This window comes from Streptopelia decaocto, assembly GCF_964273445.1.
Source record: "Streptopelia decaocto genome assembly, chromosome: 1".
NCBI lineage: Eukaryota > Metazoa > Chordata > Aves > Columbiformes > Columbidae > Streptopelia > Streptopelia decaocto.
The window spans coordinates 65,567,979-65,592,368 of NC_138663.1; the positions used below are offsets into that span (position 1 = coordinate 65,567,979).

The 24,390-nt window shown below is 47.1% G+C and overlaps 1 protein-coding gene across 3 annotated transcripts in view; it reads right to left on the reverse strand.

The window, feature by feature from the left end:
• WNT5B (Wnt family member 5B) overlaps positions 1-24,390 on the reverse strand; it is a 75,145-nt gene that overhangs the window by 8,903 nt on the left and 41,852 nt on the right. For all 3 annotated transcript variants that reach the window (XM_082043072.1, XM_082043071.1, XM_082043070.1), the window contains exons 2-4: positions 8,562-8,704; positions 7,568-7,815; positions 1,026-1,318 (exon numbers count right to left, since the gene is read on the reverse strand). In XM_082043072.1, the coding sequence (XP_081899198.1) occupies positions 1,026-1,318; positions 7,568-7,815; positions 8,562-8,641 (621 nt within the window). In that variant the 5' untranslated portion in view covers positions 8,642-8,704. The remainder of the gene's footprint in view (positions 1-1,025; positions 1,319-7,567; positions 7,816-8,561; positions 8,705-24,390) is intronic.

Genomic DNA, 24,390 nt, shown 5'->3' on the forward strand with positions numbered 1-24,390 from the left:
TTGTGTAAAAAGAAAATGTGCCTATACTGAATGCAAAGGGGACAACTTCACCTACATTTACAGAATCACTGAGATCAATACCAGGACCCAATATGTTGTTCTGGTATCAAGTTTCTTAAAGGATATGGGAAAACTGGAAAGGGTACCCTAAAGTGATGTGAAAATGATGTGGTGGCTGATGAGAACATCTGAAAGCGAGAGAGTCTTCAGTGCTCAATCTGGTTTGTCAAGAAAGAGTGGTGAATAAATTACAGTAGATAAATACTTCTATGCAGAGGAAATTCTGATTACTAAGAGGCTTTTGGATCTAACTGTAAAAGTCTGAAAAAGAACTGATTGGAAGCTGATGCCAGATAAATTCAAATGATAGTGACGTACAGTGTTGCAACAAGGTGATCAATGATGGTAGCACACTACAAAGGGAAGTGATGGACTCTCCATCCCTAGTGGTCTCCAGATCAAAAATGTATCTTCTCAGAAAATTTCTGTCACCTAGCTACAAATTGTTTAGTTTGACTAATACCAAGGTAACTGAGCAAGGCGTAAGTTTCAGAGATAGCCAGGCAGCCTGATTCGATATTTGCTTCCGGCCTTAAAATCCCCAAAGTCTGAATGATGGCAGTAGAAGAGAACTCCACATGCCATCAGGTTCTTCTTTTCACCACCAGCCCATCACTTCAGCAGCTCTGGGATGCTAGTTTCTGAAATGTAAACCTTGAAAATGGACCACAACAGCACCTAGTTTATTTGGAAAGGGCTTACATGCCTGCATACTTGTGTCATACAGTATCTCAACAGACCCAAACGTTCACTGGCTTTAGCTGGCAACGGAAGCCTGCCATTAAAACTGGAATATAATATTGTCAATAGTGTCTGTAATATTCACAGAAATACAGAATATGTGACCATACACTATTAGTGGGGCATCATTGGACTACCCCTCATCAAACCTCCAAGTAATTTGGTATCTAGCAACCTTCTGAATCTGCCTCTGAGAACAAGGAAAGGGTCAGCATCTGTCTTACCCTGCGACCAGCCTCGTTGTTCTGCAAGTTCATCAGCATGCGAGCCTGCTCCTCCGAACCTCTCACGTAATTCTTCTCCCTCTCTTTGGCATCCACAAACTCCTTGGCAAAACGATATCCATACTCCACATTGTCCCCGCAGCCACCCCACAGCCAGTCTCGGGGCAAGTCCTTGGGCCGGGCGGTCCGGCTGCAGCCACAGCTGGAGAGCTCTCCTTCACGGCAAGCCCGGCTGATGGCGTTCACCACCCCGGCAGCACTGACGGCATAGGTGAAAGCAGTCTCTCGGCTACCTGTGAGAGAGATGTGAGAAGCAAAATTAATGAGAGACAGATCTCATCTAACAAACGCAACACACAGCAAGGAGCAAGCAAAGAAGCCGTGGACAGCAGGACATGGCATGCCCTGAGAAGGCGCACTGAATCAACTGGAACGAAGGAATGGGGTGGTCAAGCACAAGGGCACCACCCTGTTCTGGTAGAGGGGGAACTGTCCTAACACATCTTTGGATCCCGTTTTTGTTTTCGTTTCACAATAACAGCTCCATTCAACTGACTGTCCAGAGCTGGCAGTTCCTGTGTAACCAGGATCAAACTCAAATCTGATTCTCTGACATATGTGTGAATCTCACATGGTGAGATTCTCTCACCAGGGAAGGGGCTGAGATTCCTGCTGTCACCTGGAATAGTGTTCTTGGGAAGAGCATGCTCCTCAGGAATCTGTAGGTGCTGCTCCTCAAAGGTTATTATTTTTATTACACCTACATTTGCCCTTTCAAGAGCCCTGGAAATTCCATGCCTTGCCCAAAAGAAATAGCAACACCATAGGCAGGGACTGTTCAGCCTCTTTCCCCTCAGAGCAATGCTTCAGTATCCTCTCATTTTTACCCAGAGGAAACTCTCAAGCAGCAAGAGGGTTATTCACTCACTGAAAATACAACTGCTGCCTCAGCCACTAAATTTGCCAATAATCATTGAGAACTAACAAGGTTGAGTCTGTGCAAAAGGAGCAATCTGGTTAAGCCAGGTATCACTCTGGAGCGGTTTTCATTTAATTGGGACAAGCACTCCTTACGGGCTACTCAGTTCATCGATCTCATTTTGGTTTACTTAAGGTCAGCTGAGAATTGTTTCGAGACAAACTGAAGAAAACCCATTTTTACACGACAGCATCTATTCAGAGGCTCTCCCAACACCTAGAGAACCGCAGTGCTGGAACAAGTAAAACTTTCCCATGTAGACAATAATAAAAAGACTTTCCATTAGCAGGTTTACTAGAGACTGCCCTGCTTGGAGTGTATGCTCTGTACAGCTTAGAGCCTTAGCCATGCAGCTGGATTGGTTCTCCAGCTATGTGTTCCTGGCAGTGATTCAGCTCCAATTTGACCGGGGCACCAACGCAGCCAGAACACTGCATGAGGCCAAGTGTGCTGCACCAGCCAGTGCTGCGGGTCTGAAGGTGGGGGCGAGCAGAGGGGGATGTGGAGAAGGAGGCAATCCACACCTGCACTCTACCCACAGGGTATAATAAATAGCTAAACTGACACCTCCAGCGTCATTGCGTGCATCACCAAACTTTCAGGTGATAAAGAGCACAACTGCCACAGCTTCACTGAAATAAGCAATCTGGTGTAAGTGAAGAGCTACTTACACCAAGCCCCAGCAAGAGGCGACCCTCTAATGCTCTCAGGCAAATTTGAATGACTTCAGAGGGCAGATCCTCCAAGAACAGTTTGTCACCAACCCATGAGGCTCTCAGTGCCAGATCCCTCAGCAGGACTGAGCTGATGCTTTTGGTATGCTCTTGTTCCATTTGCATGTGCTGACAATCTGTAATTAATAGCAGCTTATCACCAGCTTAGTGGTAATGACCCAAGACAAAGGCAAGGCTGTGAATGGCATCCACCTTTCAGAACTAGTTGTGATTTCCCACCCCCCCAAAATGAGAGTTGTACACTAAGGGCTTCTGCTCTGGAGTACAGCATAAGACTGATAAAATGCTAAAGGACATACAATATAGAAGGAAGGGCCCTGCTAGCAGGTCATAAGGAGAGGACCGTGGCCCCCAAACCTCCCTGATCCAAGAGGTAAAGAGGAGTAACTCCCAGTTAAAGTAATTCTGCTGAGACTAGCCAATAAGGGAGTTCTGGTCATTTATTCAGCAACAAAAAACCCCACAACTTTTACTCATCTAGTTAGTTTATATGTTGTGGGTACTTTAAGGTAATGGTCTAATGTGCAGTTTTGTCCCTACCAGTCTGTGTCTGTATGGTGACGGCCCTGCAGACACACCTATCATCCTATTAAGTAGAGCACTCCCTGCATCTATAGAGATTAAAACAGACACAAGGAAAGGACCTCCAGGTGCCACAGCTTGTGCAACCAAGTCTGCATGACTGCAGGTGCTTAGCATCCTTATAGCTTGGGGGAGATCCCTGAAAGCACAGACTGGATTCACACTTTTACTGCCCATGTTCTAACCACCTCCACGTTTCAGATGTAGCAGCACGACTTGGTACGCAGTCCCTGAATCTGCACGAGTTGTTTAGGCTGCTAAGGATGGCAGTAGGAGGCTGAAACAAGTCACAGCGGGTTTTTTTTTTTTTTCCCCGCTTGCTGCCCACAAAGCAGAACAAACCACAGCACTTGTTAGACACAGGTGTGGAAGACTAAGGCTCAGTTTGGAAGGTGGGATCGGACATGTGCGTGAAACCCTGTGCTAATACAAAGCAAATCTGTAGCTGGCAACTGTGGGCTTATGCATCCAAGTTCCCCAGCCTTGGAAAAGCATTTCATTTTTTGGTCACCATCTCGAAGTTGACTCCAGTTCTGCACATCCGTGCCATCACCTCAAAAGACAGGGGTGTTATTCCCCAAATGTGTGCAAACTTGAACAGAGGTTACAGAGAGGGGTCAGGCTGTAACCCCCACCCTTCTGCCCTCTCCCTGGCCTCTGCGGTCCCCGGGAGGCTGTGCCGGGCGGCAGGGAGCTCCGCGGAGCTCTGCTGCCCTCCAGTGCCCGCCGCCCACCCGCCACCGGCATGGGGAGCGCAGGGATGAGGCAGCTTTCGGATGGCAGTGGCGGGGATGCCACGGTGAGCTGTCCCCAGGCAAGGTGTCAGTCCACACAGCTTGCTTTTTGGGAGCTGCAAGAGAAGGAGATGGGAGAAGAACTGACCCCAGAGGGGAGACTGATGCTAAGATGATAAAAATGTGTCACTCTAACTTCTTTGATGAAAAAGTTTTAGTTTCAGCTGATTTTTTTTAAAAAGCATTTCCCTAAAGTTTGGCAATCTTGGAAAAAAAAAAAAAAAAAGTAAAAATATTTCTCTTTGTTCTCTTCTTTCATGACTTGTTATGACTCCTTTTTTTTTTCTTTTTGCATTTGAAAAGGCAGAAGAGAGATCTTTGGCTCCAGAAATGGCTGGAAAAACCTGGAAACCTCAGCCCTGTGTTTAGGATTGCACAGAAGGAGATATATTCTCTCTTCCCCTCAGGAAATTCTAACATGACCTTTTTGGGTGCTCTGTCCTCTCTCTCACAAATGTAGCAGTAAGGAATGTGTCTCTCTGTAATGTATAGAGATATATATATATACACACATGTGCAGTCTAAAATCTGTATTGACAGAACAAGAAGCAGCTTCAGAAGGATAATTTTTGTACATCGCCAGATATCATTATTGAATAAATCACATTTAAAAGGCAACATAACACAAACACTAGGAAAAAACAATGCTAAAAAGCAGTCTACTTCAGTGCTATGGATGCCTCTACAAATCTTTGTATCATCAGACTGCCTCACCTCTGTGAAATGCACAAAATGAAGGTGTAATGATTAAACACAGACTGGGTCTCCCGTTTCTGAGCTGAGCCAAGTTCTGCAAGGGAGAAAGGAAACAAATCTTCCAGGTTTCTGAGTGAACGCTCTCGGGAGGATCTCCCAGGCTTTGGACTTGGCCAGGGCAGGTTCTCCTTCCCTCTCACAATCTAGAGCAGTTCAAGAAATCATATAATGCATGCCATGCCCACATCGGTGGGTGGGCAGTCGAGAGTTGTTGGCACACTATACACCTTCTGAGTCCTTCTTATCTCTTTCCCCCCCTGCCTCGCTCCACAGCACTCTGGCATGCCTCTGCACTCTTGCAGATATTCTGGTCTCCAGACCTTTCTCGTGCCATTGGCACAGAGTACAGAAAAAGGGCTGTGGTCCAGAACTGGGGCTCAGACGTTGAAAACAGGAGACAGGCACGCAGTATGAACCCAGGGAAGAATGACTTTATAGTCCACACAACCTGAGAGACTGAAAGGCTTTGTTTTCTTCCCCAGTGTGGAAAATGGATTTGCTGAAATGATGAGCAATGCCTCATTACAAAGTAGGAAAAAGTAAAAGGGGAAGGTGAAACTAAAAGGAAAAAAAAGAGGCAGCATCCCCCTCCACAGCAGCTTATCACTGACACAGACAACAGTGATGAACCATCATAGACCCTTTAATAGCCCAGGCCACCTTTGGTACATTTTTCTTGCTTTTCCATGCTGTCTCATGCTGGAGCATAAACACCCGAATATGCTCTAACTGACCAGAAAATCTAAAGGAGATAGATTTAAAACTCTTTGTTAGGATGGGGTTTTAAACAGCAGGCAAACACAGGCAGCCACCTCACAGACACTACCATCAGCAGATTCCTACTACAGATACAACAGTTCCCCTAACAAATGCACCCACACACAAACCAAAGAGCAGCAGCAGGACTACCAGACACACCCATCACATACTCACACCACCTCTTCCCTCACCAAAACCCATATCTACTCCCTATCTAAACTAATACGATCTAATTCATTTTAGAGAGGATGAATCTTACCTCTTCCACTATCCTCTCTAGTCCCTTCTTCGCATATGCCCTCTGATCCTATCTGACAGTTTTTCATCCTTCAGCTCTGATCTTTGCTTTCTCTTAGTTCACCCTTACTTCTTTTCTCCAGGTGTGGACTCACCCACTGGACCAACCTGTAGGAAGGTTCTGAAGAAGAGGATGAGGTTACTCCAGAAGGGGAGTAAACCAGTATTTTCTGGTGTCCTTGTGGAGTCACTAGGATCCCTTTGGGGATCTGAAATTTACCCTGTTCCTTGGGATACGTTAAATGTGAGGGAGGGTGATGAGAAGGGAGAGATGGAGGTATGGGTTTTGTCCTTTTCCTTTAGTAGCCAAAATCTCAGTGTGCATACCCCAAAGCACAAGTTTTAACAATATGGGATTGCATGCAACCTCATCTGGCCACCACTCTTGCTATCAGAAAGTGAGAGATCAAGGATGCGCAGATGACTTGGATGTGTGTCAGGAGCTGAAAGTATGTCAGGAAACTGCATTTCCCAGTGGAGTACCCCAGAGAAGCAGCGATTTGTTGGGGTATGAGCTGTGCAAAAGGGGAGGAATTAGAATGGCTCCGGTGGGCTGAATTAGGAATTCTGAAACGTTGAGTAACACATGCAGAAATATCCCTAAAATTCCCTAGGATGACACACTAGAATTTCAGGATCAAACAGAAAGGATCACAGGACTTGGTTATCCTTGTACCCTATCACCTTCACACCCCAGAGGTATTAAAGATGCATCTCTTGGTGTACTGCTGCCCGTGTGCTTTTTTTGACAGCGAAGCCAAAAAGGTGCCACCAATGCTGGGGGCAGCTGGGGTGCAGGAGATGCAGGTCTTTTTCCACTCTTTCCTAAGTGTTTTCTCTGACCTCACAACTGAGAAAAAGTGACGGTTCTTCAGGGTAAATGATCGGCTTTGTGGGTGGGAAACAAAACCTTCACACAGGGGTTGGAGAGCATGCGTGTGTGCATGTGCATGTTTGTGCGAGTGACTGTTTTAACACCTTTTCTTTATTGTCCTGACTGTCGGACACATCAAACCGAGCCCGGATTTCTCAGTTTCTTGCCATCAGATGATTGCATTTCAAAAGGAGCTGAGACAATGTAGCTAGGTCACACCTCAATTCAAGTGCAGTAATGGCCTGCCAATGTGCCTCTTACTGCCAGCAGGGCAGGAATTATAAAAATCTCTTAAGTTTACATAGAAAGTGGCAGAACAGGGAGGGGTGAAAATCCCATGCCAGAGGAGTCCGTATTTCCCACATCTCAGGGGTGCGTTCCCTGTCTGAGGGCACTCCAGATGCTGGGAATGATAACACGGGTCCATTGTTTCTGCCCCCAGCTTCTTCCCTCCCTACCTTTGAACAAGCATACAAAACAAAAGCAGCCCCCCTCTTCCTGACCTTCCCATGCCCCCCCCGCCCCGGAAAGTGTGGCCCCCCACACACACTGCCCTGCTGCCCCAACTCACTCCTGGCTCAGGTGCACCGCTGTCACCCGTGCAGGCAGCACCAGCACACAGGCAATGGAACAGCTCGTTAAAAGCAACTTTAAGAGCAGCGCTAATGGGGCTCATCATTCCTGCGCGTGTATTTGAAGAACGGGAGAAAACTGCACCGAGACAGCCGGCCTGCGCCCCACACCTGCCCCGTACTGGGTGCTCCTACCTATTTTCATGACCCGCCCAAAGACGGAGGTGTTGTCCACCGTGCTGCAGTTCCACCGCCGCTGCCGAAACTGGTACTGGCACTCCTTGATGGCACTGCGGGCCCCTTCCCCGATGAACACCATGTGCTCCTGGTACAGCTGGCACAGCTTGCGCTGCCCAGGGGAGAGCCCCGGCAGCTGGCTGCACACCGGCTGAGCGCCGATGATGTACATCTCAGGTCTCTGGATGGGGTTCATGGCCAAAGACCTGCGATGAGAAAAACATCCAAGGGAGTCTGGAGGGAGAGGCCCCCTCTGCGAAACGCCCGGCACGTTTCCCCGCCAGCCCAGCCCAGCCCAGCCCCGCTCCGCTCCCAAAGCCCGGGCGCATTTCTCATGTCAGCTGCCTCCCTCTACGACTCTGCCAGATGCGAGGCTTTTCCAGGGCTCTAGCGGGAGAAACACAGCTCGTTTGTAACCTGAGTTTAAACACAGAGGACACCCGGGATGGGGAGGAGGCTGAGAGAAAGCTCAGCACTTTCTCTGCAAAAGAAGAAAGTGAGCAGTTTTTTTAACAGACCGCCAGCGAGCGATGCCTGCCTTCGAGCCGAGCTATCTTCCGCTCTTGAGGGGAAGGGGGCTCCGCGGCTTCTCCCAGCGCTTTTGGCAGCGGGTAGGAAACCTTACCCATCCTCTCCTTACGCTTTCCCCCCACCTTAAAGCCCAGATGGGATTTCAGCGATCCCGCACAAAAGGAGCCCAGAAATGCCTGGAGGAGAGGGGCTGCGTCCCACGTACCCCAAAAACTGGATAGGGACGGTGGCGGGGTGGGGGAACCTGTAAAGAAGCAAGCTGCTGCAAAAGAAGCCCGGGAGGCAGGAAAGTTCCCGCGGGGAGCGCAGAGCAGCCACCCCGCTCCTCCTCCGCCGCCCGCCCCGGGACGGTCCCAGCCCCCGGTGCCCGGCCCGCGGCGGCGGACAAAGGCGCCGCTGGCTCCCCCGCGCCCTCACTCACCACCAGGAGCTGGCGTCGGCCACCGGCGAGGTGCAGCTGCAGAGGAGCGCGGCGGCGAGGGCCAGTCTCGGCCCGGTCATGGTGGGCTGCGGGCGGCGGCGCTGGGGCAGCCCCCGCAGAGCCGGCCGCCGGGACGGGGCGCCCTGCGGAGAAGCACCGAAAAGAAGCCCTGGAGCGGGGCCTGCGTGCGGCGGGGGCGCAGCAAGCACAGCCCGGGCTGCCGCCCCCTCCCACTCCGCCCCCGCCGCCCCCCGCAGGACCCTCCCCCGGCCGCTGCCTCCCGGGGGCTCCGGCGGCGGCCCTGCCTCCCTCCCGCCCTCGGCCCGGGGGCAGGGGCCGCGCTGCCGGGGCTCCACCGCCACCGAGGGAGCTCCCCCGTCCCGCCCAGGGGGAGTGAGGAGACGTGTGGGGCTGGCCTCACCCTCAGGGGCGTCTGGATGAACCCCCGGAGCCTCCGGGCTCCCCCCCGCCAGCCCGCGGTCCGTGGGTACCCCTTCGGGCCGTGGCGCGGCCAGGAGCCCCGAGGCTGCAGGTGTGCGGGGAGCCGGCGGGGCACATCAAAGCGCCGCGCTGGCCCCACCGCCTTTGTAATGCAGGGCCGGCTCGGAAATGAGCTGCCCCCTCCCCAAAACGGCCTCTAGAAGGGCCCCACGCCATTGCCCCGGCCCCGCGCCCCGGGCGGGGGGTCTGCAAGGCTCGGCTGGGCTGCCGGCGACGAGGGCAGATAGGGCTGGCACCAGAGCCTAATGGCTTTATGAGCAGGGGAGGTGGACCGAAGAAAAGCTTCAAAGGCTCCTCTTGTCCAAACATCCCTCTCCCTTCTTCCCCACTCGACTCACTGGGAACCACAACGGCAGGGGCAATCTGGCAGCTCCTCAGCCCTTTCCCCCCCAGATACTGGCAGAAACCAAACGCAGGCATCCCAGACCCATATGGGTACTTGCAACAAATGCTCCTCGCACCCTACCTCCTCCACGCCACAAGAAAATAGTCACCTTGTCACGCCATCGGCACCATTGCTGCTGCCCCCATCTCTACACAGCCTCCACCATCCTGTCCTACCCTGCGCCACAAGGTCCCCACCTCTCTGCCATGGACAAATGCCTTCCCCCTCCTCTCTCATAAAGCCTCACGCTGGGCCTGGCATCCCCCCCGACCCTGCTCCTGCGGCTCCCCAAACGCAGGCTGAATGTATGGCTCCCTTCCAGCGACTCCCAGGTTGTGGCCACGGCATCCGTGGTGCAAGACCCACAACTACCCAGCCTTTCACTCCACCTCACGAGCAGCACCCGAGACATGAATCACCAGGTTCAGCAGCACAGACCGCTCGAGTATATTTTTTATCAAATTCCTTGCGCCTGCCACGGTGGACTTGCTGTGTTTGTTTGCAGCACGCTTTGCTTCCTCCCCCATCCAGATGTGCTGTACCTGCAGCTGGTGGCCCATCTCACCTGGCAGGCAGATGTGGGGCTGTGAGTGCCAGAATTAGCCTCAGGACAAAAAAGCCTTGTGTGACCCAGAACCTCAGCAAGAGGGGGGTTTTACTGCTCAGGCACAGCAGGATCCACGTCTGAAGAAAACAGGGTGACTTTATTCACATCTTCTATATCCTCCCTTTTCCTCCTCCCACAGCTCCAAGTGTGACGGAGGGATGGCGAGGTGTATGTGTGTGTAGCCACGCATACATGTTTTGGGTCTGTTTCTATAGGGAATAGACAGAATGGAAAGTTTATCTCCAGGAGTCTGGGGAGGAAGGAAGTTGTGTATGGATGAATGGCTTTTCCATGACAAACAATGAGTCTGCACAGACATGGTGTGATGTCACCTAAAGAATTTCCAAGCCAGCCTCAGATACAGAAAACCTTCTCGCTGGCAGAGATGAGACCGTCCCACCTTTCCATCTTGCCACAGCCAGAAAGAAGAACTAGGACGGGAAAAAGCCCTCGCTGTCTCGCACATGCACACAAGGCATGTGCCATGTAAATAGATGACATGATGGGAGCGGTGTATCTCCAAGCTTCACCCTCACCAAGTCTCCCTGTGGATTCTGAGAAAGGAGTAAACTGTGGTGAACCGCACCAGTGCCTCTCCCAGCCAGGAATGTGAGACAGCATTTCCACAAATACGGGTGATGTCAATGTCCGTGTTTGTGTGAGCTTCTCCGTGCGCATGTGCTCAGCAGCGGCACTCCATGGGGCAAGGACGTATCACCACGTGGTGCTGGACCGGTGGTCTACCCAAAGCATGGTGGCGTCATGGAAATGAAAACTTTTCCAGCTGGTAAAACCTGGGAGATGTTCATGCAAAGCTTGGTCCAGAAACATACGGCATTAATTAGCTATCTCATTTTAAGTATGATGATTAACAACAGCAAAGTGTTGTGAATACTGCTAGTAGCAACCTGACTGCCAACAAGCACAAGCAAGGCAATGATCTTATTTTGAAACAGGAGAGACAAAAATTGCTGTATGGGATAAGGTCACTTATCCAGCCAACCTCTCAAAGGCGGCAACTAAAGGAGATGCTTCAGTGGGAAAGGTCTGAAACTGAGTTCTACCTAAATTCTGCTGCTGGCAAGAGCGACCACCATTGAGTTAAGATGTGAATTATGGAAGTGAGTCCTTTTTAAGATGCTTGAAATAATTTCTTCACTCGCTGTGTTTATGACTTCAGATAAAGTGGTAATAGCAGGTGAGGTGTTGTTGGAGGGTTTCAGCCTCAGCCAAACACTTCCAAATAAAAGCTGTGAGCACTTGGCCAATGGTCTGAAGAATACTGTCTATCCCTCTTCCTTGTGCCTGTTTCTACTTGCCACCAAAATCTTTAAAGCAAAATTTCTATTTTGTAAATAAAAAGCTTGGATTATTTTTTTTAAAGCCCAAACAGCTTTGTCGAGGTTGTTTGCCAAAGCAGGGCTGGGTGGGAGAAGTCAATCAAATTTTGTGAGGACAAGAGGTGGGGTGAAACGGGGCTGCTGGAGGGCTGGGATGAAAGGAGCCAGAGAGGCATCAGGTAAGGGGGATGGAGTAAGGAGCTGCTGGGATGCTGGGAGAGTTATCAGGATATGGGTGGCTTGGAGAAGGGGGGCTAGGAATGAGCAGGAGTTTGGGATGTCTCCATACGGATGACATGAAGGCATCACTACACTAATGGGTAGAGGGGAGGCCCTGGAGAAAACTGGTATCACTCGCTCTTCTGTTCCCTGGTTAACCCCTATGTTAAGTCCAGGAGAGGCCAACCTCACCCCAGGCAGATCACCCCTCCTGGCTATCACCCTTGTCCACTTCCCACCACCCAAGTGACTCCCACTCTCATCCCAAACCATCACTCCCCTGCAGCAGCCCACTCACATCAACTCACACTGCTCCTGCTATAGGAAGGGGCAACAGAAAGACCTCTGAAATGGAGGGCTGCTCTTGTTTCTGCTGGAAAAAGTCCCGTCCCACCCCTTCGAGTGGGTCTGCCTCACTCAGACGGCAGCAGTGAACCCCTGCTGTGCCCTGAGTGCTGATGCTTTCACCCAGACTGCTGTGGATCCCCTGGGCCAAATAGGGAGCTGTCGCCTGAAAATGGAACATGAATCTCAACCCTCAGATTAAAGGTCTAATGCTCCCTTCTTAGGTCTAGCCGGGTCCCTTCTTAGAGGAAAGAGCGGCGGCAGCGAGGCTGCGTCTTCGTAAAGCCTTGGCATTCTGCTGCATTCATCAGTCTGCTGCCCTAGGCAACTGTCGACTGTGTTGCCTGGCTGCCTAAAATTAGTACCTGTGTTTGCCTTTGTTCGATTTTCAGAGGTGACAACTGTGCATGAAGCACAGATTTACACGTTGAGTTTCCAAAGTCACAGCAGAGCAGCTGGAGAGCTATCACCGCTTTCCCAATACTGTCCCTGCTGCGTTTGCCGGAGGGAAGCTGCAAGACTCCAAGAAAGAAGAGGAGGTCATGTCCATGAGATCATTTGCAAAGATTTGGCAGCCCGTGAAAAAAGTTGAACCCTGTCTGGAAGACAGCCCTGATAAATTAGAAAAGGAGTTACTCATGCAAACTCTTTGTCCTACCCTTATTGTTTTCCAAAAATTTCAGATGTCCCCAAGTGTGACACAGATCTTTATCATGTGCTATAAGAAGTGCTGAAAGAAAATTTACGTCTCTTTCCACGTAACTTCAATGATCCTCATTTCTGCATCTTGTCCAGTTTCTCCTGGACTGGGGAGAGCTGGAAAACATTCTTGATCAAGAGACTCTTTCAAGTTCCTGTTTATTCTTGCAACTTGACTGAGGTTCAATGCTTGTTTTTAATGCCTTGCAATGTCCAGTGCATCCAGAAACATTTATTGCTCTCTCTGACATAAGACACTTAATCAAGATGGGAAAAATATTCACTGAAGTAGAAGCTCCTCTACTTAAGGTGCCAGTAGACTGCATTGCCTTGGAAGGAGGGTTTACAAGTGCTGCTTAAAAGGGAATCCCTGCCCTCCAGTTCTGTGCCATGGACCCGTTGGCACCAAGAGATGTACTGTGACATCCTGCTATACATCTGCTTCTGGCTGCAGGCTTGGTTTTAACCACAATTCTTACTAAGACTTCAGGAATCTCATTAAAGTCACATACTTGCCCATTCAGCTGAACCAGTTTAAGAGGGAATGTAGATTGTGAAAAAAAAAGTCCCTTGAAGCTAAATTGCAGTTCTCAGCCAGACAGACAAATCATCTTTTATCCCATCTGCCCCTACTTGTTTGGTCCTGTGCTGCTCCCCTGCTGCCCATCTGTCCCTCTCTCAGCACCGTACCTCCACATTGCTCTACTGGTGTCAACCTTCTCAGATCCAAATGTGTTATGTTATTTGTATTGCAATTATTACTTAAACAGCAACTGGAGTCACATCTGTAGGTTCAGATCCAGCTAGGGTGTTACAGAAGATGTAATAAAACCTTCTCAAAGTATCCCAGCACATCAGCCATTCATGTCCACCTCTTTTGTCCTGACATTGTCTTGCTTTGTTGAATTGCTACACACTGTCTGTCTCCACTGGAAGGGCAGATTATTCCAGCTTATGTCCTGCTTGTTTCTTTCGGTACTTACACACTCAGTTTTATCTCCTGATGTGCTCATGCGCTACCTTTTTCTGCATCTCATCACCTGTCACCCCTGCTGACAGATCCAGATTTCCTTTCACCACTACCTTGCTCTTTCATTTTTCCATGACTCCCCTGGCCAATGACATCCAGTCTCACTGTCATCAGGGCATGTAGTGTAGCAAATGCCAAGATATACCTGCCAGTCTCAGCAGACCCAGTGGCAGCTGTCCCTGAAGTGCCTCACCAACGAGAGCAAGAATGGAGGAAGGTTGCAAGAAAGGCAGAAGTTTTAGACAACAAGAGAGGCCAGATACTAAATATTCTCACCATTTAAAACCAAAATAGGTATGCAGGATAGTAATTCTGTTAATAAAACAGATTCTCGTTAGCATAAGAGACAGAATATATGTAAATCCTTATGAACATTGGTGTTTATGCCATAATATTTCACATGAGAGGCAACAAGCTCAGCTGGAGCAAGACCACCTCATCCTCTACCAAAACAAACAAACAAACAAACAAACACTCCACAAAACTCCAATTATAAACCTGGACATGATCCTCCTCCCTCTCAAGGTGATTTGGTGGTAGTTGTACTCTTACAGCAGATTAAATCCCAGTGTTGAGCCAGCCCCATCCACAGAGACCAGCACCAAATATCTCAAAGAAAAGTGCAAGAGACTCAGCAGCAACCTGTGGAGCACCTGCAGAAACTGCAAGTGCTGAAACAAAATTGTTTTGATTTTTTGAAATCTGGAAGGAAGCAACATAGACCTATCCCTGCACGTACATGGCTGCCTGGAAAATGTCCATATTTACGATATTCCCAGGGACAGATCCAGGCCATCCGGTTCCCGCTTCCATGGAAACTCTATTTGAATGTTGGCGACCTCAGTCAAGAGCCAGAGACATGAACTGGGACATGTTTGGCCCAAGTTTTGTACTTCTTGTTCCCACGACTACTAGAATACCAGGGTTTATGGGACTGCAGCAAATTGACTGTAGCTCCACTGTGTGTAGTCATAATCTAACAAATCACAAAATACGTATATTTGACAAAAATACCAAGCATTATCTTCTGATGACTGTTCAGTGGCTTATTTAACGTGCCCACCGTGTCACAGCTTCCTTGCCAAACAGGCACCCCATCTCCTTAATTTGTACTAACAATTTCTTCTTCAGAAATTGCTCTCCAGACCCCCTTGAAGGAGACACAGGAGGTCAGATTGAAACACAAGCCCAGGCAGGTCAGAAAGCCCACACTGCTTCTCCCCAAGATCACAGGTTTCTAGGAATGGAAGACTCCAACCTTTAAGGCCATGTAGACAACACTTTCCCAAGGGTTAAGTTTACATGGAGGATTAACCATTTTAGAGGGGAATAAGACATAGAATCATAGAATCACATAATCGTAGAATAATTTTGGCTGGATGAGACCCTCAAGATCATCAAGTCCAACCATTCACCTCACAATGTCACTAAACCATGTCACTAAGATTCTCATTTATACATCTTTTGAACACCTCCAGGGATGGTGACTCAAGCACTTCCCTGGGCAGCCTGTTCCAATGCCTGGCAACACTCTTCATAAAGAATTTTTTCCTAATATCCAATCTAAACCCCCTCTGGCACAAATTGAGGCCATTTCCTCTCATCCTATCACTTGCTACTTGGGAGAACAGACCAACACCCTCCCATGCTACAACCTCCTTTCAGGTAGTTGTAGACAGCTATAGGGTCTCCCCTCAGCCTCCTTTTCTCCAGGCTAAACAGCCCCAGTTCCCTCAGCTGCTCCTCATCAGACTTGTGCCCCAGATCCTTCACCAGCCTTGTCACCCTTCTCTGAACTCTCTCCAGCACCTCAATGTCTCTCTTGCAGTGAGGGGCCCAAAACGGAATGCAGGATTCAAGGTGGGGCCCCACCAGTGCCGAGTACAGGGGGACGATCACTGCCCTAGTCCTGCTGGCCACTCTATTCCTGATACAAGCCAGGATGCTGTTGGCCCTTTTGGCCACCTGGGCACACTGCTGGCTCATGTTCAGCCACTGTCAACCAACACCCCCAGGTCCTTTTCCACCAGGCAGCTTTCCAGCCACTCTTCCCTGAGCCTGTAGCGCTGCCTGGGGTTGCTACATGAGGAAAGTGGAAAAAAGAAAGTACATCCCTCCTTTATTCATTTTCCAAGGGCCAACCCTGTGACCTGGTATGTTACCTGTGGCACAGACCCCTCCAGCAGTGACAGAAGGGCAGCCCTTACCCTGCTAGAGAGCTGATGTTGGCTGCAGGATTTGCATGAGAACTCTGGACTTGGATTATGGCGGTTACAAGCACGTACGTCAGGTCTTCTTGAAGATTAGGAACGATAATAGGACAAAGTTCTCCAATAGTGTGAGCAACAACACAGCAAAAAGCAACCCAAGTCAAAGCAACTTCTCTGCAGAGATTTCAGAATGGGCCAGGGGATGGAAACAGCTGGATGACTTTAAGTGTTTTCTTTGTTACTCTGATCTTGCAAAGCACGGAGCACCCTTCATCCTCCCCAAATAGGTGTCTAGCTCCCGCAGTCCCACTGGAATCATCCCAAACTGAGAGGATTATGTCTCTGTATCTCACACCTGAACCTCATTTTTGCTTCGAGTATATATTCCTTTCCGTTTGTTCCATGCTCTGTAATAATTACATCGACTGGCAAAGAAATTCAAATATTTAAAATACAGTTAAGCTGCTGCTGCAGTGGTTCTGAGCTCTCCAGGCGTGAATGACCAGGGGAAACAGGCAGATGCACAGTTACTGCTCTGTCTTGGACATTCAATATCTCGGTGTAGGTCACAAGGACCGGTGTCAGACTGACTCAGATCAATAGCCTCCTGTCAGTTAAATCACTGCCACCAAAGCTTCATATATACATTTCCAAAGGAAACAGTAAGCCATGGAATAAATTCAAATTGAATTTAATTTCTCTCCTTCCTGTTAGAGTCTTCAAAGATGTTCTTATAAAGTCCAGCCTAATGAAAATAATATTAATGATCAGCTCTTCCTCCTCTCTAGAATTGCAAAGCAAGCACATTCACTCCATACATTAGACCTCACAACTCTTAACAGCCACTATTTTTCCCTTCCCTTACAGAAGTGCAGGATGGGCTAAGTAACAAGTTCAAAACAGTAAATCTGTGGTGCAGATCTACCTCCATTCAGCAACGCATTAAACCAGGTGCCTGAAAGTAAGCACACACCTACTCATTTTTGCTGAATCAGGATCGAAATTTAAATCTGCTTGCTTTTTCCTTTCTTTCAACCACCAACCAAATACTTCTGCTATCAATTAAACGTTGTTCCTGCTCAAATATAGTGCATTCAAAATGCAAGTAATAAACATTTTGGGAATAATGCCCAGTGTATCAACTGTATCATCCACAGTTATCAAAACAGTTTCCAAATCAAAGATAAAACATTTTCCAAGCATGCTCATTATATTTTAGCATTAAAAAAATATATAGAAACGGCTGATATAAATAAACTCCTATCTAAATCAGAAGATTATACTGATTTAACCAATTTCAGAACTTCTGTACTGTCACGCTTCAGTGTAGGAATTTCCAGTTAATTCTGGATGCAACAGATTTAAGCCAAACCTGTTCAAACTGTCTTGGGAACAGACTGCATATAAATTTGTACCAAAAAGAAGATAATTTTATATCTCACCTTTACTCTAGCACCAATCACATATGTGCAATTCTAACTGCAGAAAAGAAAGTATCCCGTGTAAGATCATGTTTGTAAAGTGCTATTATAATATTATTACCTGCTGAAATAAAAAGTTTCCAGATACACATTTTCAGAAAAATGTGCAACCTATTCTGGAAGACTTATATATCGGTGTTGTGTAGATTAGTTACCCTTTAAACCAAAACCAAAGCCTTTAAAATTAAGTTCTATACTGATTTAACTAGACTGTTCAGTTAAATCACTGCAACTTTTTACTTTTTAAGTAGATGAGGTCTGACATTAGGAACAAGGGGTTCTGCCTCTTTCCAGTGACATATCATACGATCCCATATGGAAACTTATAGAGCATCTTGAAAGCCATGGTTTATTTGGGGTCCCTAATCTGCCTGGCATCTCCCCACACAAAAAGCTGCTACTCTTTCTCTAACTTCCAGTCTAAATTTATTCATGGTCAGCTCACAGCCACTTGTTTATGTGCCAGCTTGTCCCTTAAGGCTCAGGATGCCAGAGCCTGACAATACGGTTCTGCTGGCTCTCTCCCACCCTGGGGGGCTCATCCCAGCTCTGTGCCACAGGACACTGCTCCTTCAAGGTACAGTCAGCCCCTTGATGATAAGAAGCACTTAAAAAATACTATATAAGGAGTTTTAAAATATTCAAAATTAGACTTAGGAATGCGTGGCCAGAGGGGGCTGAACTGGAGCAATACCACCCTCACCTGACTTAAATTTGCATGGAGCGGCACCAGCACTTCAACAAAAGTTGCCTTCCTGGGAGGTTTTTTCATTGTGGATCCATTCCCTGGCCAATTTCACAGCTCGCTGCCACAGGCCGAGGGCACAACTGCACAGAGGGTGAACATCAGCTTCTTGGACAGGAACTACTTAAACCCATATTGCTGCCAAAGCCCCTGTGTTACCAGGCAAGGCCCAAAGTGCAAGAATATGACAGTAAAAATAAATAATAATTTAAACATCTAAGTCTTAATAAATTAGTAATGAAGCATTGATTTGAAAGATGCCTCTGTGTAAAATTACCTGCTTTGGAACACATGAGGTTTCCTGTGTAGCAACTACTATTTGCTGCTTTGCAAATCCTTCCGTGAGCAGAAAGAAAAAAGAACTGGAAAAGTAACTGAAATTGCTAGCACACTTTAGTCAAATTTATTCATTTTCAATGACTTTGAATTTCACTCAGTTTTGAAAGCAGATTATACAGATATTTTAACTGCCAAAGCTATCCAAAAGCCTTCCAAAAAAAGCTATGCTTTTTTCCTGCTTCCCTCCTCAACATGAACTGTAATCAAACATTTTTGCTGGTGGTACAGACACTAGAACAGCATGCATCTTCTCCTCCCACAGCTCTGCTGGCCCAGCAGGGCTAACAAAAGTCAAAACTTGCATTACCCCAACACCAGACCGGCTTTCCACCCATCATGAGGGTTTCTGAACACATCCTGCACTTCACCGGTGGGGACTTTATCCTCCAAAGAGCTCAGCCCACACCTAGGCTTCAAAACAAGGAATCGGATTTCAGAGGTGCCTGTGGAAAACTGAGCTTTCCCTTTCCTGCTTTTGACATGAAAAATGTTGTAACCACCAAAAGCAAAACTCTAAGGGGTTAAATTATCTGGAAAATGTAGGTGCTTATCTAACACCTCATTTACTGAGAAAGCAGTGTACAAACCCATGAATGATGGACACTGGAGAATCTGGCCCTAAGCTGTTCTGAGACCGCACATTTTGCAGCCCTTCAAATACATATTTAAAAGTCATGGTTCCTGCAGCACGTGTAGCTGAGCTGGGTAAGGGTACCCAATTCAAGTGGTTAGGATCCTGCAGGCTTCAGAAAGGCACTTGGATATTTTGACTTCTAATGCCAACCAGTTTTTCAATCCAGTTTGCTATCAAGAGTTGAGGGAGGGCAGGACTGCTTATTTTGACGCAATGTGGGTTGATGTCATCTTTGCACGATCATACACCTACAGCATCAGATGGTGTGAGATTGTCACCAGGTCTCAGAAGGAAACAAGTTACTACTGGGTGATTCTCATCCCCAGTGAAAATCCATGTATGGATACAATTATCAGAGAATCATAGAATAGTCTGGATTGGAAGGGACCTTCAAAGTTCATCCAGTCCAACCCCGTGCCATAAGCAAGGACATCTTCAACTACATCAGGTTGCTCAGAGTCCCGTCCAGCCTGACCTTGAATGTCTCCAGGGATGGGGCATCTACCACCTCTCTGGGCAACCTGGGCCAGTGTTTTAGCATACTGATTGTAAAAAAATCATTCCTCACATCTAGCCAGAATCTGCTCTCTTTTAGTTTAAAACCATTACCCCTTGTCCTATCACAACAGGCCCTACTACAAAGTCTGTCCCCATTTTTCTTATAGGCCCCTTTTAAGTACGGAAAGGCCGCACTAAGGTCTCAATTTATCAAAGGGAAAGGTGTCTTCCCTATTAAGGGTCTTCAGAAGCAGCAGAGCTTGGAAGACGGAAGCTAAAATCCCCTTCTGTGGCCAAACTTTCCCTGGGGGCACAGGGAGGACATGAGGTGAGGACCCCTGCAGGGCCAGCCAGCCTCCACTCCCGGGTCACACTGAGGCTGCATCACACCTTTATGCTAATGCTACTCTCTGGCCATATAATGCATGGCACTTAAATTGCACTGTGCCGGCATTTACAGCAAGGAGCACGTACAGAGCCAGCGATTTGGCACAAACAGTCCTCGCTGAGGTGACTTCGTCTGGAGCTGTGCTGATACAGGCAAGGTGGGGATCCGACCCTGTGTCTCCTGACTACAGCAAGGGCTCAGGTTGGGACTGCCCAACACTGCTGCTGATTTGCTTAGCTGTCTTGTTTTGGTTATTACTAACCGAGACTTTGAAATTCATTTTTTTCAACTGCCAAGAGGAGGTAATTTTATTTCAGGATTGGTATTATGATCTTGCTCACGGATGCTGTGATACATTACAGGCTCTAATGCATTTAAAGATCCTCCAGTGAAAACATGTAAGTGCAGTCCATGTCCACAGTAATACCTCATACAGAACTTACCAAACACAAGAGAACAGTCTATAGGACACAGCTTTCTTTCAAAGAAAGAAGTATGTTTATTTTTCCCTTGAAGCTAAAGGTAAAACATGTATCCAATGGGAGAAATCCAATGGGTTAAGTTCTTCAAATTGCCACTCAAATAGAGAAAATTAAAATATTAAAATTATTTATTTTGTGCTGTCATTCAAAAGGACATTTACAGTACAAGAGAATTTTTTTTTCCCATTATCTTAAACATATTTATTCACCCTGGCAATATGTTATTGAATATGTTGACTAGACGGGACTAGGGAATTTCTGTATGTGGAACTGCTGTACATCTGGAATGCAATCTAGGCTTTTTTTGACAAATACAATGTTCTAGCAGCGAAAAATGTGTTTGTCCTGCAAAAACATAGTGTATTTATAGAGGAGGTAAGGACTGCTTGTCTTCCAGGCGAGGGAAGCATGCTGTGTTGCATAGAAGCATTACTCTTGTACACTTTTGCAGGTGTGGACCACAGAAAGCTGGTGGATGAGGATATACACACCCACCCCTGCAGTCGGCAGGGTGTAGGAGGAGAGAAGGAATTGCCTGAGTCTCTATATTGCAGGGAAAACAAGAAATCCTATTAAGGATTTATGCTGTTCCAGCAAAATAACTTCCTCACTTGAAGCAGAAGCCAGCTTTTTCATTGTCTTTACTTCACTCGTGCTGACAGCATGCAGTTCTTTGGTCAAGTCCAGTGCCAGTTTTGTACTGAGGGATTCATCACTAAGAAACAGGGTACCAAGCCTCCAAGCTCCTATTCCTGCTCTCAGTCACAACTTCAGCTGCCTTTAAGATATATTTCCAAGACTTTGAGTAAACAGCCCTCATATTGCTGAACAGTCATAGAGTGAAAGCAGTTATTTATTACTTGAATGGGTTTGAAAATACAGTGACGTGCGCATTCAAAAATATGTTCTAGGGAAGGCATGTACGGGAGATGTCTGAGAAGACATTCATGCATGGTATGTAATAATTATAATATGTTTTCATTTAAACAGGGTCTCCTCCATGCACGAGGGAATATAATGAAATGTAACTAAAACCGCATATCCTTACAAATAAAGGGAGAGAGAGTGTTTCATACAAAGGTTAAACAAAAAAATCTGTTTAATGTCACTTTGGGGATTAGAGGAACCAGAGTAAAACAAACATCCAGAACAAACTTTGAGGAGTTGCTTCAGGAAAAGCACGTGTGTGAGTGTGTGCCATCACATCTGCATATTCGATACATCTTGCTGGGACAGCTTGGGGAAAATAGGAAGCTGGAATTTTTCAGTGTGGGAATTAGATGGAAGAATGTGAACCATTCTAAACAAAACACGGCGAAGTTGCCAGCTGACTTGCTAAAGTGCCAGTGCTCTCTAGGATCCCTTGAAACAGAGCTGAGGACTGGCCTTGCCGTCCAGGCAGTGGGTAGGGAGCCAGGAGATCTGGGCTGTGTTCCTGGCCCTGCCACAAACCCAGCATGTGGTGCTAGAAAGTCATTCAGCCCCAAAGTTTCCAAAAACTGATTTCATGCCTGTACTTTTGGGCACCTAGCGTGAGACCGCATGAGCCCAAACATCTAGGATTTCAAACAAAGTTAAGCAGCAGGTACTCACTTCCCATCCATGCAGAAGATCTGTTTTGGGGCTCAGTTTCACCACAGATGCAATGGGGCTAAAATCTGCAAAGCAACCCAAAATGCTATGAAGCTGCAGGTATTACATGGTTGCATAGATCTCTCGTTTTGCCCAAGGAGAGCTGCTACAGATATGCAAAGGAGTATTATTTAGGTACCTGTTGCTTCCCACATCCTGGCAACCATTGCCATTCTGTATATATTTTCACAGATTTCAATACATCTGAAGATTTTTGTCTATGTTTCCTGCTTCATGGCATCAAGAAATAATATTCTTGCAAAAGGATTCACTGTTCCAAAAGGAACATAAAGAATACAAACCGGAATTGCTGGCAAAGAGTGTAGAACACCACCAACAAGACTAGGAAAACAGTAGATCTCAGGGGTGAAATAGTGGAAAGAAAGAGGCTTTTCCACATAATTTAGTCAGCACGTATGCGGGGGGGGTGGAGTGGGGAAGGAGTAAAAGCAGTATTTCTAGCTTACGTTTTTCTGTGCACACACTTTAAAAAATGTGGAACCATCTGGATTAAAGAAGAAGGTTGTGTTCTCACTGTTCATGACAGGGTCTGGTCACATAGAAGATTAATTTATGTTATACTGAAGGTAAAGGATCATTGTGGTGTTGTTGTTTTGGTTTTTTTTGTGAATTATGTAGAAACAAGTTGAAAGAACTAACATAAAACACAGATCTTTTTTTACCCGTTTATATTTCTACCTCCAACACGGTGAACTCTACACTTTCTTCCCATCCTGTTTGCATCTGCCCTTAATTTTACACCTGCATTTTCAGAGAGGATTTTCAAGATTTTTGTCATGCACAGGTAGATAACACATGGTGGTAAATTTAGCAGTTTGAATGGCATTTTAGGGTGTTCTCAAGACACTCCACACATGTACTCAAGAACAGAAGCAAGAAAGCAAGCAAGATAGAAAGCATTTTCTGCAAGGCACCTCCTTTTGCCACCACTTCTCATGCATCCACTGGAGTTGCACCAGGTAACTTTCAGAAAATCAGGGGAATTTAGCACCAACAGTTTCTGCACTGTTGCTTTTAGGAACAGCATGTTAAAGTAACCTTGCTTTTGACCAGAACTAAGGCAAATCCTCTATTAAGTATAAAATGGTATTTTGTATCTTTATCCTGCCTTCTGTATAAAACTGTATTTTGTAACTCTCACCTGCAGTTTGTGCTGGGCTCTAACTGTGACTCTGATTTTTACAGCGTGTTTCCAGAACAGTACTGCCCAATTTTTCAGTTTTTCTCTCAGAACTCAGTGTGGAGCCAACGCTCATAAGGCAGGTGACATAACTTTGTCCAGTTCTGTTGAACTGCCAGTTTTAGAATGCTATTTACTACCTGAAAATGTGCTGCTGGCCACATTCCAGAGAGGGAGGAGTTAATACTAGTAATGCTGCAGTAATCCATAGGTACAAAAATCCTGTGTTCTAAGAACCACACAGTTCCATCTGTACACTCCTCGGGCCAAGCTTACCTTCTTGCAAGGTTACCTCTAATTCTCACTATTGCAAGAATATATGAATTACCCAGCCCTGGACTTTGCTCCTGGGGCCCCACACAAGGCTTGTTGGAAGAGGGACAAGCCCAGGCACTGATGCCTTTTCTTCCTTGGAGCTTCTGACAAAGAGAACAGCAAGAAGCTTCTCCAATAGCCAAATAACCATCACTGGCCAGTATTGCTACTTCATCCCAGGATGAATGTGCTGGCAGTCAGCAGAGCTGCACACATACAACGTCTAGCCACTGCTGCTGGGTTTTGGACTAAACACCTGCTACCAGGGAAGATTTCACAAACTTGCTGCTGTAACAGGTACCACACAGCACATCATACACACATTTCTGCTGTGATTGCAGGAGCTCCCCTTTTTAGATCAAGTTGTAGAGGTCTCAGAGCTCAATCCCCAGGAATGGCTTATGAAAGCAATTACTACCTGAAAGATCTATTTGGTTCTGTGCCACTGCTTTTAATAATAATGATTACATCAGATATTTTCTGCCATCTCCATCTTCTTTGGTACTGCTCATAAAGAAATAACAAAGCCCAACACTTAAAAAAGCACCAATGCAATGAACTGCAAGTGCCAAGGTTTGAGATCTTACATCCTGCCCTCCCAGAGCACTTTCCCTTTGATGATTTTTAATCATTGAGTTCTGAGCTTCATATAAGCCACGAAGGGTGTGACATGCGTGGCAGAGTCAGAGAATGGCCTGTGGCCAGGGGCCCAGGTCACTTCCTCAAACCACCAGACAGTCCTGTCCCACCAGAGTAGACAAGACATACACGACAGGTA